Source organism: Haliotis rubra, unplaced genomic scaffold, assembly GCF_003918875.1.
Source record: "Haliotis rubra isolate DU_JTF1 unplaced genomic scaffold, ASM391887v1 Scf212, whole genome shotgun sequence".
Lineage (NCBI taxonomy): Eukaryota > Metazoa > Mollusca > Gastropoda > Lepetellida > Haliotidae > Haliotis > Haliotis rubra.
The window spans coordinates 141,392-157,051 of NW_025766137.1; the positions used below are offsets into that span (position 1 = coordinate 141,392).

General features: G+C 41.1%; 1 protein-coding gene across 1 annotated transcript in view; it reads right to left on the reverse strand.

Annotated features, from left to right (window-relative positions):
* Window positions 1-1,705: 1,705 nt before the first annotated feature.
* The window catches only part of LOC124276723, a 37,694-nt gene continuing 23,739 nt past the window's right edge, over window positions 1,706-15,660 (reverse strand). Inside the window, exons 3-6 of the mRNA XM_046712365.1 lie at window positions 9,896-10,050; window positions 8,431-8,553; window positions 2,798-3,008; window positions 1,706-2,617 (exon numbers count right to left, since the gene is read on the reverse strand). Of these exons, the coding sequence (XP_046568321.1) occupies window positions 2,475-2,617; window positions 2,798-3,008; window positions 8,431-8,553; window positions 9,896-10,050 (632 nt within the window). The 3' untranslated portion in view covers window positions 1,706-2,474. The remainder of the gene's footprint in view (window positions 2,618-2,797; window positions 3,009-8,430; window positions 8,554-9,895; window positions 10,051-15,660) is intronic.

Consider the following 15,660-nt stretch of genomic DNA (forward strand, 5'->3'; position numbering starts at 1 on the left):
ATCCTTTATTTGTTTCTCTCAGTATATGTTTTTACGATTATGAAGTAGTGAGATACCCTTTAATGAATAGTGCTTGTTTCCAGAACAGAGTACAGAAAGATAAGAATACTGAAATCTTTCTCACCTGAAAAGAGAGAACCTCCCTCCTATAAGAGTTCATGCAGAATGCATGAGGAGGGCAGGTGAGAAAGGAAGTTCAGAGAGGGGGACCAAAAGGCCAATCATAATACAGATAGCATCTGACAGGTGTCAAAGGAAGTCAGATGCTGGACAGTTACATTAGGTGGTGGAAGTGTCTAAAAATAGAGAGGGGAAGTCCAGGTGAAGCTGGAGGTGAGGTGAAATTGGGTTTAACGTCGTGCTTGAGAATATTTCGCTCATATGACGATGTGCATGTGTGTGTATGTGTATGTGCGGCTGCTTGTACTAGCCCAGACTGAAGCTGGTTTTATAGTGCTAGCCCACTGAGATACCATGCCGCAGTGAAGCATGAATACCCCACTCAGACACATTATACTGACTCCGAGCCGACCAGTCCTTGTTGTTCCCATTCATGCCGAGAGCCAGGCAGGGACCAACAAGTACCCTATTTGAACGTCTTTTGGTATGACGCGGTCGGGGATCAAACCCGCGACCTTCCGCTCTCCAGGCAGACGCTCTAACCACTACACCACGGAGGCCACAGGTGAAGCTGGAGAAATCAGAGGCTGCTATAAGGGTACTCAAGACTGAAGATGTTAGTGGGCTGACATTCAACTGCAGATAAGGACAACATATAATGAAAACAGCATGAAATAATGATGATGATTATGATGATAATGTGGATGACAATGTGTATATATAGATGTTTATGATAAGACTGTGGGGAATTATGAGAGGGTGGTACTTAATTGGCTATAACTCAGTCAGAGGTATAGCCACCACCCTGCTACATAAACAAAGCCAATCTCAGATTTTACACTGTATCATTTTCTCATACTGTGAGACATCCGTTCATCTACTTGTTGCATACACTTGCTCATACGTTTTAGAAAATGCATGAGAAGAGTATGGTAGCAAGAGATAGTTAAACATAAATAGGTGTATTCCAATTATTTCCTTGATTCAACACAATATATTATAGTTTCCGTAAGCTTGATGCCATGACTGACACAAACTAATGCACAACAATGATGGTGCTTCTCCTCACTTGAATTTTTTTACTATTTCCTTTGGTCATAATGAATACATGTACAAATAAAAAAGAAAATAACAACCAGCAGATTCTCAGAATCTTTCGGCCTACTCACATGCCACATTTATACACATTGCATATACATTGCTTGAGACAACAAAAGTTTCCTTACAAATATCCTGCGTACTACTTGTGTCTGTGAACACGCCATTTTTATAACATTATTATACATATTTGGTATTTTCATTGAGGTGAGGTTATGAATGAAAATACACATGATTGTTTCCATCTTGCTCTTTACATTTTCGGTTGTAATGCTTCTTCGTATTATTACACACTTTTTCATGTCAGTATTTAAAACTTTTGCTTTGGGACTAGACAGGAGACCAGTTTAAGGATCATGCCCGCATAGCCCAAAACTGGCTGTAACTACTCTGTTGTATAAACAAACACGTTGGGCTATGTGGGAATGGTTATAACTTTTGGGCTCAGGGATTAGTTGTACTAAATAAACACAAACTTCTATACAGATTGATATAGTCTGTTACAGTTTATTATCTGAACTTACACTTTAGACCCTTATAATTTATAAGTCAACATTTATCAAATAGGAACATGAAACATGAAACCATCAATTTCACCATATCGATATCTGGTCTTCAGAGTCTGGAGTTGAATCTGCAGATCGTGGGTGTCAAAGTGGTTCCATGTCTGTCGACCTTTCTGAACCCATTGCTCAGTCACAAAGTCCGCAAACTTATCTATGTCGGTTACTTCTGATGGTCAGTCTTCTAAAGCATGAACCCACACATCGTCTACTCTATCTAATGGCACAAACGGTAAACTGCTGCATGTCTGATGAATTTGTGGACTTCTGTAATGTCTCTGGAAAACCGGGTAAGGCGTTGCGTAAAGTGGAAGAAGCAGCCCTTCATCTGGACACCTGGGAACACTGATGATACACCATTCCAAGCTGCGTTTTCAAAGTCCATGAAAACACGATGTGGGGTCAAAGGCATTGGTGATGACGTCTTGATCTTATCAAAAAACCGAACGTATGTTGTCTCTTTCTTGTCAGGAGGCAATCCATAAACTAGGGGGAACATTTCACCGTTGACGAAGGCATGAATAGTGTAGACTTGCTTGAAAAGGTTTGGACAGGACTTGAAGGTACCATCTCCATACCAGGTATCTGCTGCAGCTAGATGACGGAGGTTATCTGGGGTAGCCAGGATGATCATGTCGGTGTCGTCAGCAATGATGAAATTCTCTCCAACTGTAATCTCACGCCACACACCAGTCAGGTTGATGTCGTCTTTGTCTTGGGCAGTGGAGAATGGAGTTTGGCAAGGCTTCGGCAGCGGGATGACGAACAGGAATCGAAGTTGGGCATTCTGGCAACCAGCTGTTCTGTCTCGTTGGACCAATCACTGTTGCGATAACCTGCCAATATCAATAAAAAATATTGAAGAAGGATACATAAGTATAAGATAAACTTATAGGTGATTTACAAAAAACAAAAAAAGTTCAATTTCAGCTTTATATGATGGTTAATTTCTAATGGACTGTCAAAAACATGGTTATTACATAATATTTTCAGAAGTGAAAAGAAAACCCACACACCTGCAAGCTCTTCTTCGTAAATAGCTGAAACAGGAGTCACTTCTTCCCTGCTTCTTTTCTTCATCTTGTTCACGATTTTGGCAACTTCAAAAGAACGGCGGTCAATCTGGTGGTTGTGCTTCTGGTCTGACTTCACTAAGGCAGCAGTCTGTGTTGTAGCTGTAGCTCGACAACCTCTGGGATGATGTCTGCAGCGCCAATACACTGTGTCCTGTTTTCATAAGGTTTCATAATGGCATAACATTTCAGCACTTATTTTGAGGGTTATTCTTTCATTGTAAGAAAAATGAGTGTGCATTTTCAAGCACTGACATCAGTTAATTAAAAAACTTCATTTGGTTTCACATAAGAAAAAACATGATATTTTTGTGTACACATCCCCTTTAACTTTTAAGACACAATACAAATGAAGATACTTTCCTGTTGATCTTAAAATGAGGATGTCGTGAAATGATACATCATAGCCGCCCTCCAATTAGGTGATACAGATTAGTGTTGTCTTTTCTTGGGATAAATGTGAACTTCTTTTCGAGTTATCACAATTATGTGTTTTTGAAACTGCATGATAATGCAAAAGACTGATTTCACAATCTCGAAAAAAAAATACAAAAATTAAAATTGAAAAAATTGCATATTTGTATAATTATCCTATCTTATACTATGTATATTATGCTTTTTCTTCAGTCCAGGTGTCAACATGATCCTGGAAGAAAGTTCCCAGCTTCAAAAACACCTGAACGAACCATACCCCATTCTGTATACACTAACACTAGGTCACATATCAGTAAAACACTGTGTGACCTGATCACCTTCACACTGATTCTCTTTCTGTTGCATACAGGTTGGTGTACTGTAACCGTTGGGTGGGCGTTCAGCATGTGATACAGAAAAAATATATACATAAACATTTTTGTTTTAATTTTCAAATTTCTTATTTCAGTGTTGCATCCAGGAATTTGGGATTAAGGGGGACATCCCCCTTAACTTCTACAAAAGAGGGGGACCTGACACCAAGCAGGGGGGATCACATATTGACTGAAGATAGGTATTTACTGTAATTCTGATGCCGTCACAGCAATGATATAGGTCAAGAAACCGCTTTGGGTATTTGGCATGAAAAGAGAGAGAATAATGAAACTGGTTTGGTTTAACAAACGGAAGAGTTTATCAACAAGATTCGTGGTCTTGTTTATATATTTACCAAAGACGCTTTTGATTTGCGATATGTAAATGTGTCCACACTGACACACAGGTTACGCAGATGTGTGAGTTGACACAATATGATAGGTATGTGGTCATTCATATTGAGTGACAAGTTGCGCATCGATTTTCAATTTTTGCAGGAGATGTAAGTTAATCGAGGGGAATCTAGCAAGCGCAGCCTGGATGCAACACTGTATTTAGATTGTTGAAAATACAAACTAGTGTAAGGGTTTCTTCATCAAAAAAGCCTGTTGCACCACTAAGACAGAGAAAACGTGGACTTTTTCACACAGGTTGGCATGCCATTTAACAAGCATAAGCTTTGACCCAGGTGAATCCTATCCTAACTGCATCCTAATCTGAGGGGTTGCTTCACCCTTGTAGGTATCTACACACATATTAGGGGTGGGCTATAATAGCGGTTAACCAGTATATTACAAATCAAACTTCGCAATACGATATATTGCGGTACACTTTTTGCGAACTGGTTCACCCAATATGATCGGCAGTTTCTGTGACCATAATTGGTAATTTTCATGATGTAGTAAAAAAATACTAATAACATTTGTATTTCCTTGATATTATAATACATTTATAGTTTTGAGAATGTTTATTGGTCAATCACATCTGAGTCCTGACAGTGGCCAGTGGCCAGTGGCATGGTTTCAAAAGAAAAAAACCCCAGTAATTTCATTACCTTAGTTAAAGGCTGGGGTTCAAACCTGTACACAGATACACAGATGGGGTGTGGCCTCCTTGCCTTGTCAAAGCACATTATGCAACAATAGTGGAAATGTTGACACTACACATTACACAAATATAGGTCACTTCTCATTACAGGTATCTCAAGCCACAAGTAATTATCACTGGTTAAAATTATTGGTCATTGTTTAAAGTCACTCAAGCACATGAGCCAGACCGGACATTCTCCAACCACGCAGGATTATTTCGCGATCTTTGTTCACCCTTTCAAGTTGGATTACTTTTATAAATGTTTGTCATGATCAAACATGGCAGCGTAATCAAAACATCGTCAGCTCATTTCCATTTATTGCTCAACAATTCAGGTTATTTGGTAAATAACAAGTATGAAAAGAAAATGAACAACATCAAAATTAAAGATTGAGGGTGTCACATTTTATCATCAGATTCCTGAGCTTGCATTAATTTCGTGACACATTTTAGACCAGACCCTTGCACTAGCATTAAATTCATGACGTATTAATTTCATGATTTACAGTATATTTCATCTTACCTATAAACCACAACCGTAGTGAATGGGTAAGTTGAGAAGAAGAAAAGAAACGATCAACAATACTGCAACAAGTCTTTGACCAACTGCTGAGACATGACTTGTAAAAAGACAAGAGATGAGCAGGAAGAAGATTGGTATAACATTTGTGTAGATGGGCACACCTAATGGTAACTTCCAAGACATATGCATAGGTCTCTACAGTATGAGTATGTATACCCTCGTTTTAGAAACTCATCTTGGAACCTGATGGAAGAATCAACCTCAATGAAAAAGCTTGAAATATTTATTGCTGTATGTACATGATACAACCTGCAATACTGGAGTTTGCTGGTATCCTCATCTGCACAGATGGGCACGAGATGGTTGAACTGATTTTGTCCTTTGACATGAAAAACCAAGATGTTCCAAAGTTTTTGGAGGCAGAGGCCGTTTCAGACCTCCAAAGCAACCTGCAAAGCTACACAGCAACAGCTCACTTCTGGCCATAACAAAGGGCTGCCTCTCACATTTTTTGAAGCATTTCTGTTTCTCTCAGGCTGACACTCAAGCTTTTGTTCAGATCATGTCTACTGCTCCAAGTGACCTCATCTTGCTTTAGAAAAAGTTACCTAACCCATGTCATGTTTCAACTTTCTACGAGGCTACAGTAAACCAATGTGATGTACTGTTACACTTACATTGAATCTACACAAATCAAACAAGAAGTTTGTTTTTGTGTTATTGACACCACAACCAGACATGTGCAGACATGTGTCAGTTTGTCATCTCTCACAGCAGGTTCAGAGTACTAATTTGAACACAGATCTTCATGGATGTCAACATTAAGAATGATGAGAGCATTTGCCAAACCATCACCACGAGACTCGAAGGAGATGCAACTATTATTGGTGGCATCATCATCATCATCAGTCTCAAGATCGATACCCTCATCTAAACAAGGATGCTCCTCACAGAACAGGACTGCTCAGTTAGAGTATAATCAGGGTTGTCATGTCGGCCAGCATCTTCGGATCATCAGTCACAACCATCAATATTTTCACTTACAGATCCCAAACCCGATACAGTAACATTGTAGGTGGATTGTAGGTGTAGTATACAGCAGGTGGCCATATTATTACGCACAAACATGGTGGACCGATTGTTGACGACAAATTTACACGGGAGTTCAAAGTGTCATAACTAGTTAAATATAAACAGTCTTACCTCAAAATTTTGTGGGGTGTCCCTTGTTCCTTATTATTTTCAACATCCGCCTTGGAATCGATGAATAAAGATTTCTGATGAAATCGAGGGGAATACCGGTATTTTCCCTGATGTCCCACACTTCTCGTTCCAAGTCGGCAGCTGACTGAATGTTTCTTCGGTGTCCCTGAAGTCTATTCTTCAGGTAGAGCCAACAGTTCTCAAAAATAATTGCATCTGGACTCTGTGCAGGCCACAACATTCCAATGTCATTTTGTCGCTTGTAATCCTGAACGACACGGGCCCTGTGTACAGGGGCGTTGTCATCTTGGAAGATGTACCGGTTTCCCGGAAAATGTCTGGCTATAACAGGCCAAAGCATATCATCGAGGATTTCTGTGTATTTCTCAGCATTTATGTTGCCATTAACAACACAAATGGTACCAACGCCATGCCAGGTGATAAAACCCCACACCATCAAATTGACGCGTGGTTGTCGTCCCAGACAAAGTCATTGCGGGAGGTATTCTTCACCGGGCTGTTTCCAAACAAAAACACAATTGTTTTCCCCAATGATAATTTTACACTCGTCAGAGAAGATTACTCGATTCCAGTAATTATTCACTGTACGATATTGCTGTCCCCTTGCCCAGGCCAAACGATTTCTGACATTATAGTCACGAATTGGATTTTCCTTTTAACAACACGTCTATGAAATTTATTTTCATATAATCATCTCTTTACAGTTCTCACCGATAAACGTGTAGCCCTATTGTTGTTCATCTTCTCAGTTATTTCACCCAAAGATGAAATCCTATTGTCTCTGACCAACCTCAAAAGTTGTCAATTGTCCCAAGGAAACAGTTTTCTCATACGGCCGGTTCTGAGACTGATACATGTTGATTAAACTGCTTTACCACCGAATATACACTGCTTCAAGGCATTCCAAAATCTTGCAATGTTAGAACATTTTTCTCCACTTTGAAACCTTTTTACAATTAATTTCTTAAGTGGCTCTGTCAAATCAGCTGATTTCCTCATTATTGCTGGAAATAGCCAGAATATGTAGCAGATGACAAATGGATTAAAAATAGAGTCACTTGACATCATGATCGATCATGTGACAAAATATTACGACGATACGCAGTGTCGTTTTTGAGTAGCAGTATTCTAAAAACGGGCATTGCTATACACGATATCAACGCCGTAACAATTGTACATAATAATATGGCCACATGCTGTACATGCGTGAAATGTCACCACAGTCAACTAGGACTACATGGTATTACCGGTATACCGCAATACACTTTCAAACAATACGTACTGCAATATTTTTTCCGAGAACTGGTATGGGCAAAGAAGTTTTTGTGATTATCTTTATGGTTTAAATGAAAATCTACACACACTTTCATTCACAACAAATGTTTTCCTTTGTTATTCATTTACAAAACAGCATACTGTAATGCAATAAACTTTAAGATATCGTTCCAGGCTTCCACAACACAAACATAACCCATTTAGCATGAACTGCGGGGTCCGGTGGAAATCTGTGCACACCATCACCCGACCCTGGGAGCAACTTCCGGCAATGCAACGATTCGGCATGTCTTCGTTGACGTCGAGAAATCAGCAAAATGACAAGCTTGTTACACACTTTATATACAACTAACTGAAAATCCTTCCTCACATAACGTCACTTCCGGATTGCTGGCAACAGAGTTACGTGTGAAGCAGAAGACTTTTTGGCAATTTTTAATCGCTCGGTATTAATCAAACACAAGTTTTTTAAGAATGAATTTGGTGTTCCGCTTAAAACTAACCACAAGTCTTTCATATGTAATGGTTAAAAGAGTACAAAAAACATAAGTTCATTTGTTATTTAAACCATTTTCCCCACATGTAAAGTTTGAGTTACAGGACAGAAAAGCTGGAATATTATACAAGCTCATGTGAAGTAAACTAAGTGTTTGAATGTTATAAACGATATAGGTACCCTCATTTTTTTCTTGTCTTCAAGGAAGCTTGCCTCCAGACGAGACTTCTCCTCAGTGAGAGTTGCAAGAGAGGAGGACAAAGTGTGGATCTGTCTTGCCTCATCCTGACTTTCTCCTCTGACCTGCAACATATTATAAGTGCACAACACATTATAAGTGCACAACACATTATAAGTACACAACACAACACATTATAAGTACACAACATATTATAAGTGCACAACACATTATAAGCACACAACATATTATAAGTGCACAACACATTATAAGTGCACAACACATTATAAGTACACAACATATTATAAGTACACAACATATTATATGTACACAACATATTATAAGTACACAACACATTAAAATACACAAATCAATGCAATTTAACTTGTGACCCATGAGCTATGTACATGAATCATTATGTATCTGTTCATTAACTCATAATAGGCATTGAAACTTCTGTCTCTATTACACCATAGCAATAAATTCTGTATGTTGGCTGCAATCACACAAAATCAAACCTTTAGATTATCAACAGAAGTCCTCTTTGCTGTCAACTGTTCAGAACTATAGTCTGTCAACTTTACTTTTGACACCCCGTGTTAAGCAACACAATTTGCCTCAGTATGTGTGTATGCGATGAAAATTAGATATATGCCATTTGTATCTCAACGCTAGACACACAACTGTCTCTGAAATGAACATATTTTACAGAAAAAAACAGTTCATAACAAAATATATATTGTTACGAGAGTGTTTTTTTTTGTAATTTGTAATATCACTTTGATTAAGTGATAGTTAATATGTTTAACGTTTTTAGTAGGGGTTTTGGCTTGCATCTCGCATTATATACGTTCAATGGCAATAGTATTTGTAGCGGCACGCCCTTTTGATAGCGCTTCAGAGTTGCCTCCCTTGGCTGGCTTTATTTTGTTTTGACTTCCGGGTCTTGTCATCTCTTGCCTAGATGACTTCTGATGCAATAGAAGTTGAACTCTTAGAATTATAAACAACGAAAGCTATTGTTTGATAATTCCCGGGAAACTTTTACATCATTGCCAGATTAGGTGGGTTCTGCCTCTGGTACACTTCCTGTATAGTTAACAGCAAATCCTTCCACCTTCAAACGGACTTTTTGGCACAGGAAGTGTGGATGTTAACCATGTCAATGTAGCAAGAAATTTATCGCACAATATTATCACTTCGACCCCATCTCGCTTTCGTGGAAGAAATCATTTACATTTTGGGAGAATGAAGAGATAAGCAATTACAATTAGTATGAGTCAGGTTATGGAAAAATATGAGGTTTAATTATATGGAATGAAATTATCCAGGCATGTTAACAGAATAAATGTGGTAGTGGGAAGTTTCTAAGGAGATGTCCACCCTGGACACAATTTGCCAGATCATCAACAGACAGGGCATGATATTAGTCAAGTGAGTTTAAACATGTTAAAAAGGAGTACTCACACTGCTTCCCTGGTCAGCTGCAATCTGGCCAGATTGGAGGGGCTCACTGAAGTCACGAGGATCACCACACGTTCTTGGGGCAACAGACAGAACCTTCAAGCTTGCCTCAAGAGCTTCTTTTTCTTTAACAAGTCCTTTGTAGGCTCTAACAACATCTGTATAGAAAACTATGTTGTCAAAAGAAACATTATGATACAGGTTTCTGTCGACTATGCACTTTTTGAAGACGAACACATCATGAAGTAAAGTAACAGATCATATTTCAATTTTTTCTGTATGTACAAATTACACAATAAACATCTTGATCATTGGCTGAGCGGACAGTCATGTGACACCTTATCTGACAGTTAGGAATAATTTGATGTTAACAGTTTTTTGTGAGACTGATTCTAAATATGATTTATTCTCTTTGGTGAGGAAACACATCTACATGTCCAATCATAACTGCAAACAACTTGAGACCAGATACTTGTCACAGTGAAAACATATGTTCAAATGCCTTACGTTTGTAGGTACACTGTATGACATTATCTGATGTCCACAACACATATTTTTACTGATATGCAATTTGTTCTATGTATGTTGAAACACTTGATAAAAAAGAGCTGGGAACTTCTAACTTGGCCCTACTGAAAACAAATCAGGTGTCATAACTTGTGTAGACAAGTATTTATTTTGTCTTTTTAATTTCCGTGTTCTTAACCTCGCTGAGAGAATTTTATCTGATTCCAGTCATGCTTGATTTTCTGAATATAATCTTCTACCTTCAGGCCGCCGATACCAAATGCTCCGTTTTAAAACAAAAAGAGTTTTAAAATTCTTTTGTTCCAGCAAGTATTCGCCTTTTAAATGGCTGTTAACTTTGTCTGTCTATTGTGTTGTTTTGTGTTTTCCTAACCTTTATGTCATTTTAATATTTAATTATGTGACCCTTGGGGTAAAAAAGTATTGTCATTGTCATCATTGTCAAAGTTTCAGATTAATTTCTAGTAGTTTCAGAAGAGATGTTTATGAAGGGATTAAGGTACTAAAGATATTTTGCATTCTCTAGAATGGTCACTGCAAAATTTGTTATCTTATCAAGATGCCTTGAACAAATGTGGCACAACATCTCACCAACAATGTACAGGAATATGTACAATTTAGAGTATTATGTATATTGTATATACTTATCATGCATTACATATTGCACATTGCTCTTTCTAACAAAGTGTTTACTAAAAAGGATGATGATCTAATAATAATAATAATAATAATAATAATATATATCATTGAAATTTCTGTCCCTTTAGACACCAATGTGATTGGCAAGATTCAGGAAAAGCATACTAAGTATGCGAACCTCGCTTTTGAAATGTCTCGCTTGCATCCCAAGTACACTGTCGTCAGGCTCCCCATTGTTCTCGGTGTCCTTGGTTTGGTACCTCCTGATCTCTTGGCGCAGATCAGGAGAGTGCCTGGGTTCTCCACCGGGAGTACAGCCCTTCTGACATTTTGGGTAATGCAGAAGGCTGTAGTGTTGGGGAGCCTTAATATTCTCCGGAAAGTTCTTGGTGGGTTCGACTATAGGCAGCGTTTCCTGGGAGAAGTCCCTTCGCTGTCTGGGATGCGTGTAGAGGGGGCGAGGCCCCTGAGCTGATGATGAGCCTTACCAGCCTGACTGTGCCAGGATCAACCGAACCCTCTCTGCTGCATTTTCATCTTTAATCTGTAAAACATAATCTGAACCCTCTCTGCTGCATTTATATTTCAATCTGTAAAACATAATAATAGCATATTTGTACCATGCATATATCCATGCCTAAGCATTCTCAAAGCGGATAATCGCAATCTGACTGTTATTACCCCAGATGAACTATGCTGCCTGTGAAGCGCTAGAAGGCTATAGTCACATGACTTATCCGACCAGGTACCCATTTTCTGCTGAGTGAACAGAGGCAGTTTTGAACAAACTCACTTGCCAAACTTGAGACCAAATGTATCACATGTGCTTCGTTGTGGGGCAGGACTAAAGTCCTAGAAACTCTCAGGAGTCAAGCTCACGGTCACCCATCCAAGTACTCTCGGCGCTCAACGTTGCTTAACTGATTCGTGACCTGAGCTCTATGCACAGGACCACACACCTCCACACATCTAGCAGTACTCTTCTGCTGAACATGACCTCTTTGGGGAGGACATGAGTACGAACTTTGGTAGCGTAGCACAGATGTATAAAATAGGCACAAAATTGATGCGAGTGATGCAAGTGATGCGAGATTAGAATCTATGTCGAAACGTCGCCTCCACAGAATAAAAGAAGTTGTATATCCATAATAATTGTCAATATAATTCATCAACTCAACTTCTAAAAATGCCCATCAAAGAACTCTACAGGTTTGTTTCCATTCTTTTTCATAGAGATCTCCCTTGGGGTACATATAAGCATAAGACTCCTAAAGACTGAGTCTAGGGAGTGGCATTCTGTCTAGTAAAACAAGAGGAATTCCAAAACTATAAATTGAATAAAAATTCTCACTTACCTGGTCACGTGTCCACCACAGCCAATCGGGTGAAGACGTGAACTAGGGTCAGGGTTTGAACATACTAGCTCACAGAGGGAAAGAATACACATGTAGCTTACTAGAAATTCACCCCCCACAGCTCCCCTCAATTTATGAGAAGCAAAGATAAGGAAAAGCTGACAATACATCCCAGAATAGCGAAGATTTCCAAGGGAAAAAATGTTCGAGTGCAGTACATAGTAATGCATGAAAACTGGGATAAAAAAAACACCAAAATAAACCTGACATCAGGGAAAAGGGTAGAAGTTTTCTTAAAACCAGTCACCAATATAAATAAGGCAGATAGTGAAAAAACTTGAAAGCTCAATCGGCTAGAGAGTTAGGACCCTGCCCACTGGTGAGAACCAAATGACTGAACTCAGCTCGCTCGCTGGAGTGTCTGTCATTGTGATACATGAACGTACTCGGTCGGCTCCGAATGAGCCTTCAGACCTTCGGGAGGTATATGACCTTTATGAGTATAACCCATAAAAATGGCAGAGACAAGCCACCAAGAGATGATCTGCTTGTTCACCGGAAGACCAACCTTACCCCACCATAACAACAAAACAATTGATTATCCTTACTGATATCCTTTGTTCGTTTGATATAAGCCTTGAGAGTCTTCTATGATGTGAGCACGTCGTAGAGAGGTACTGCGCGCTGTTACATGAAAGGTGTCTCAGGACGTTAAGTATCTGTCAAACGAATGCTGACCCTGTCTTTATGAAAATCAAATGTGTGAATATCACCTACCCGCCTGCCAGATGTCACCGTTACAAGAAAGCTGGAGGGAAAGAGCTGATATATTATGAAAAAGTGGACCGGACAGCCAATCAAGAATGATTGACAAGTCCCACAGGGGACTAATCCTTTGTACAGCTGGACGGACTCTGTAAATGCCTGCTAAAAAGCGCTGAACAAGAGGGTGCTGCCCCAAGAGTGCACCGTCAACAGGAATGTGAAAAGCTGATATAGCCATAGAATATCCTCGAACAGTTGGTCCCGCAAGACTGGCTTCCAACCAAGACTGGAGGAATCCTAATACTGAGACTAAATCTGCAGAAAAGTGATCAAGAATCCCTCTGCTGACACACCAGCGTGAATAACAGGCCCATCTATCCTCATACTGAACGTTTGTAAATTCCCTCAGCAAAGCCAGAATTGTGTCTGCAACTGATGCAGGAATTACTCTCACTTGGAGGCTATTCCGGACAGCGGCCAAGCCACCTACTGAATCCTGGGATTCGGATAGGGCGTTCCGTTCTGGGATGGTAGGTCCAGTCAAAAGGGTAATAGTAGAGGAGGCTGAGCCAGAAACCTGGGAATTACCGGAAACCAACTTTGAGCAGACCAAACAGGTGGCAGCAGCACAAGAAGTTAGACTGGTTGAGTGGCTTGCTGCGACAGGACCTTGGAAATCAGTGGTATTGGTGGTTATGCCCACAGTACCCTGTCCATCCATTCAAGCTGAAAGGCGTTGTTGGCTTTTGGTATCCCAAAACACCAGTATCTGGTTCGTCACCCCAGAGGCAAACAGATCCACCTGGAATGACCCAAACAACTGGGAGATAATCCCGAATATCCCCTGATCTAGCATCCACTTGTGTGGGGCTAGTACATGCTGTGAGAGTGCATCTGGATGAATGTTGTCTACCCCCAGGGGATAAACAGGCAATCCCCCATATGTTGAACTGGTTGCACCATAGTAGAAACTGCCACGCCTCCTGAAGGAGCGACTGAGACACTGTGTCGCCTTGCTTCAGGATGTAAGTCATAGCCATCTGGTTGTCCATTTCTAGAAGCATCACATGGCCACGAACTAACTCCACAAAGCTCTCGAACACCCGGTGGACTGCTCTCAATTCTAGCATATTGATGTGCAGGCTGACTTCCTGCTCATACGAAAGGCCTGAGACTGAACGGTCGCCCAGGACACCCCCAACCTGTGAGGGAGGCGTCTGTTTGAATCGAGAAGGATGGTGTCAGGGTGTCCAGGGGGAGCCCCCTGGATAAGTTCCAGACGTCCGTCCACCACGGCAAGTGAGGAATCAACCAGTCGGGTGTCTCAAGTAGCCCTCTGAGTGGGACCACAGCTGAGCTAAGGCTTGCTGTATGGGCCTCATCCTCAGACGTGAATGCCAAACCACATCCACCATTGCCGCCATGTTGACCAGCAACAGAAGCCAAGTTCTTGCTGAGGCAATGGGCGACTCGAGAAACTGAGAAACAGTCCTCTGGACCTTGACGATACAGTCTTGAGATAGGGAGAACCTTGCCCCCAAGAACACCCGGTCCTGCGTCGGAACGAGTTCTGATTTGATCCAGATCCTGATAATCCAGACCAGTTTCACGAGAATATTCATCACATGGAATCTTGGCCCAAGTGCTGACCTAACGCCCTTAGTAGCCAGTCATCTAGATACGAGTGACAACACTGTGACCTGGCTAACTGAGCTGGGATTAGCATGAGTTTGGTGAACACCCTTGGTGCTGTGGGGATGCTTAAGGGGAGCACACAAACCTGGTAGCAACGCCCATCAAAGGAGAACCGAAGGTACTTCTTGAACTGAGGGTGCATATGTATATGGAGGTATGTGTCTTTGAGATCAATTGACATGAGTCAATCCCCTGTCTTGAAGCATGGGATCACTGAGCGCAGTGTCTCCATCCTGAAAGACAGCACCTCCGTCCTTCTTGGTCACAAGGAAGGAAGCGGAATAAAACCCTTCTCCTTCCTGACCTTCCGGAACCACCTCGATGGCTGCCTTGTCCAGTAAAGACTGAACTCCGGCACGCAGGACTTCCTCCTTCTCTTGGTAGGCTGGCAACGGTGTGAGCCGAATCCCGGAAAAGGACGGAGGATCTCGCCACCAGTGTGGCAAATAGCCTTCCCTGAGTGTGGACAGGACCTAGGGATTTGTGGTGGCTGCTTCCTACTCAGTCCCTAAGGAACAGTCACAGCCAGCCGCCTACACTGATGTGAGGCATGAGGCAGTGCGTCCCCACCGTCGGCAAGTCTCCGCTTGCTGTTGCCGGGGGTGGTAAGGGCTTCTTGGGGAAGTTCAACGGCAAGCCAGGGCTGGCTTCCCCTTGCCATGTAAAGGCTGCCCTCCGCCTACTCTGCAATGGCGCCATCCATTTGGCAGAGTCCTTTGCCGGCGCAGAAGGATATGTGGACGCAAGAGGCGAGGGCCGCTGGTGAGTAGAGGAGGGGTGCTGACC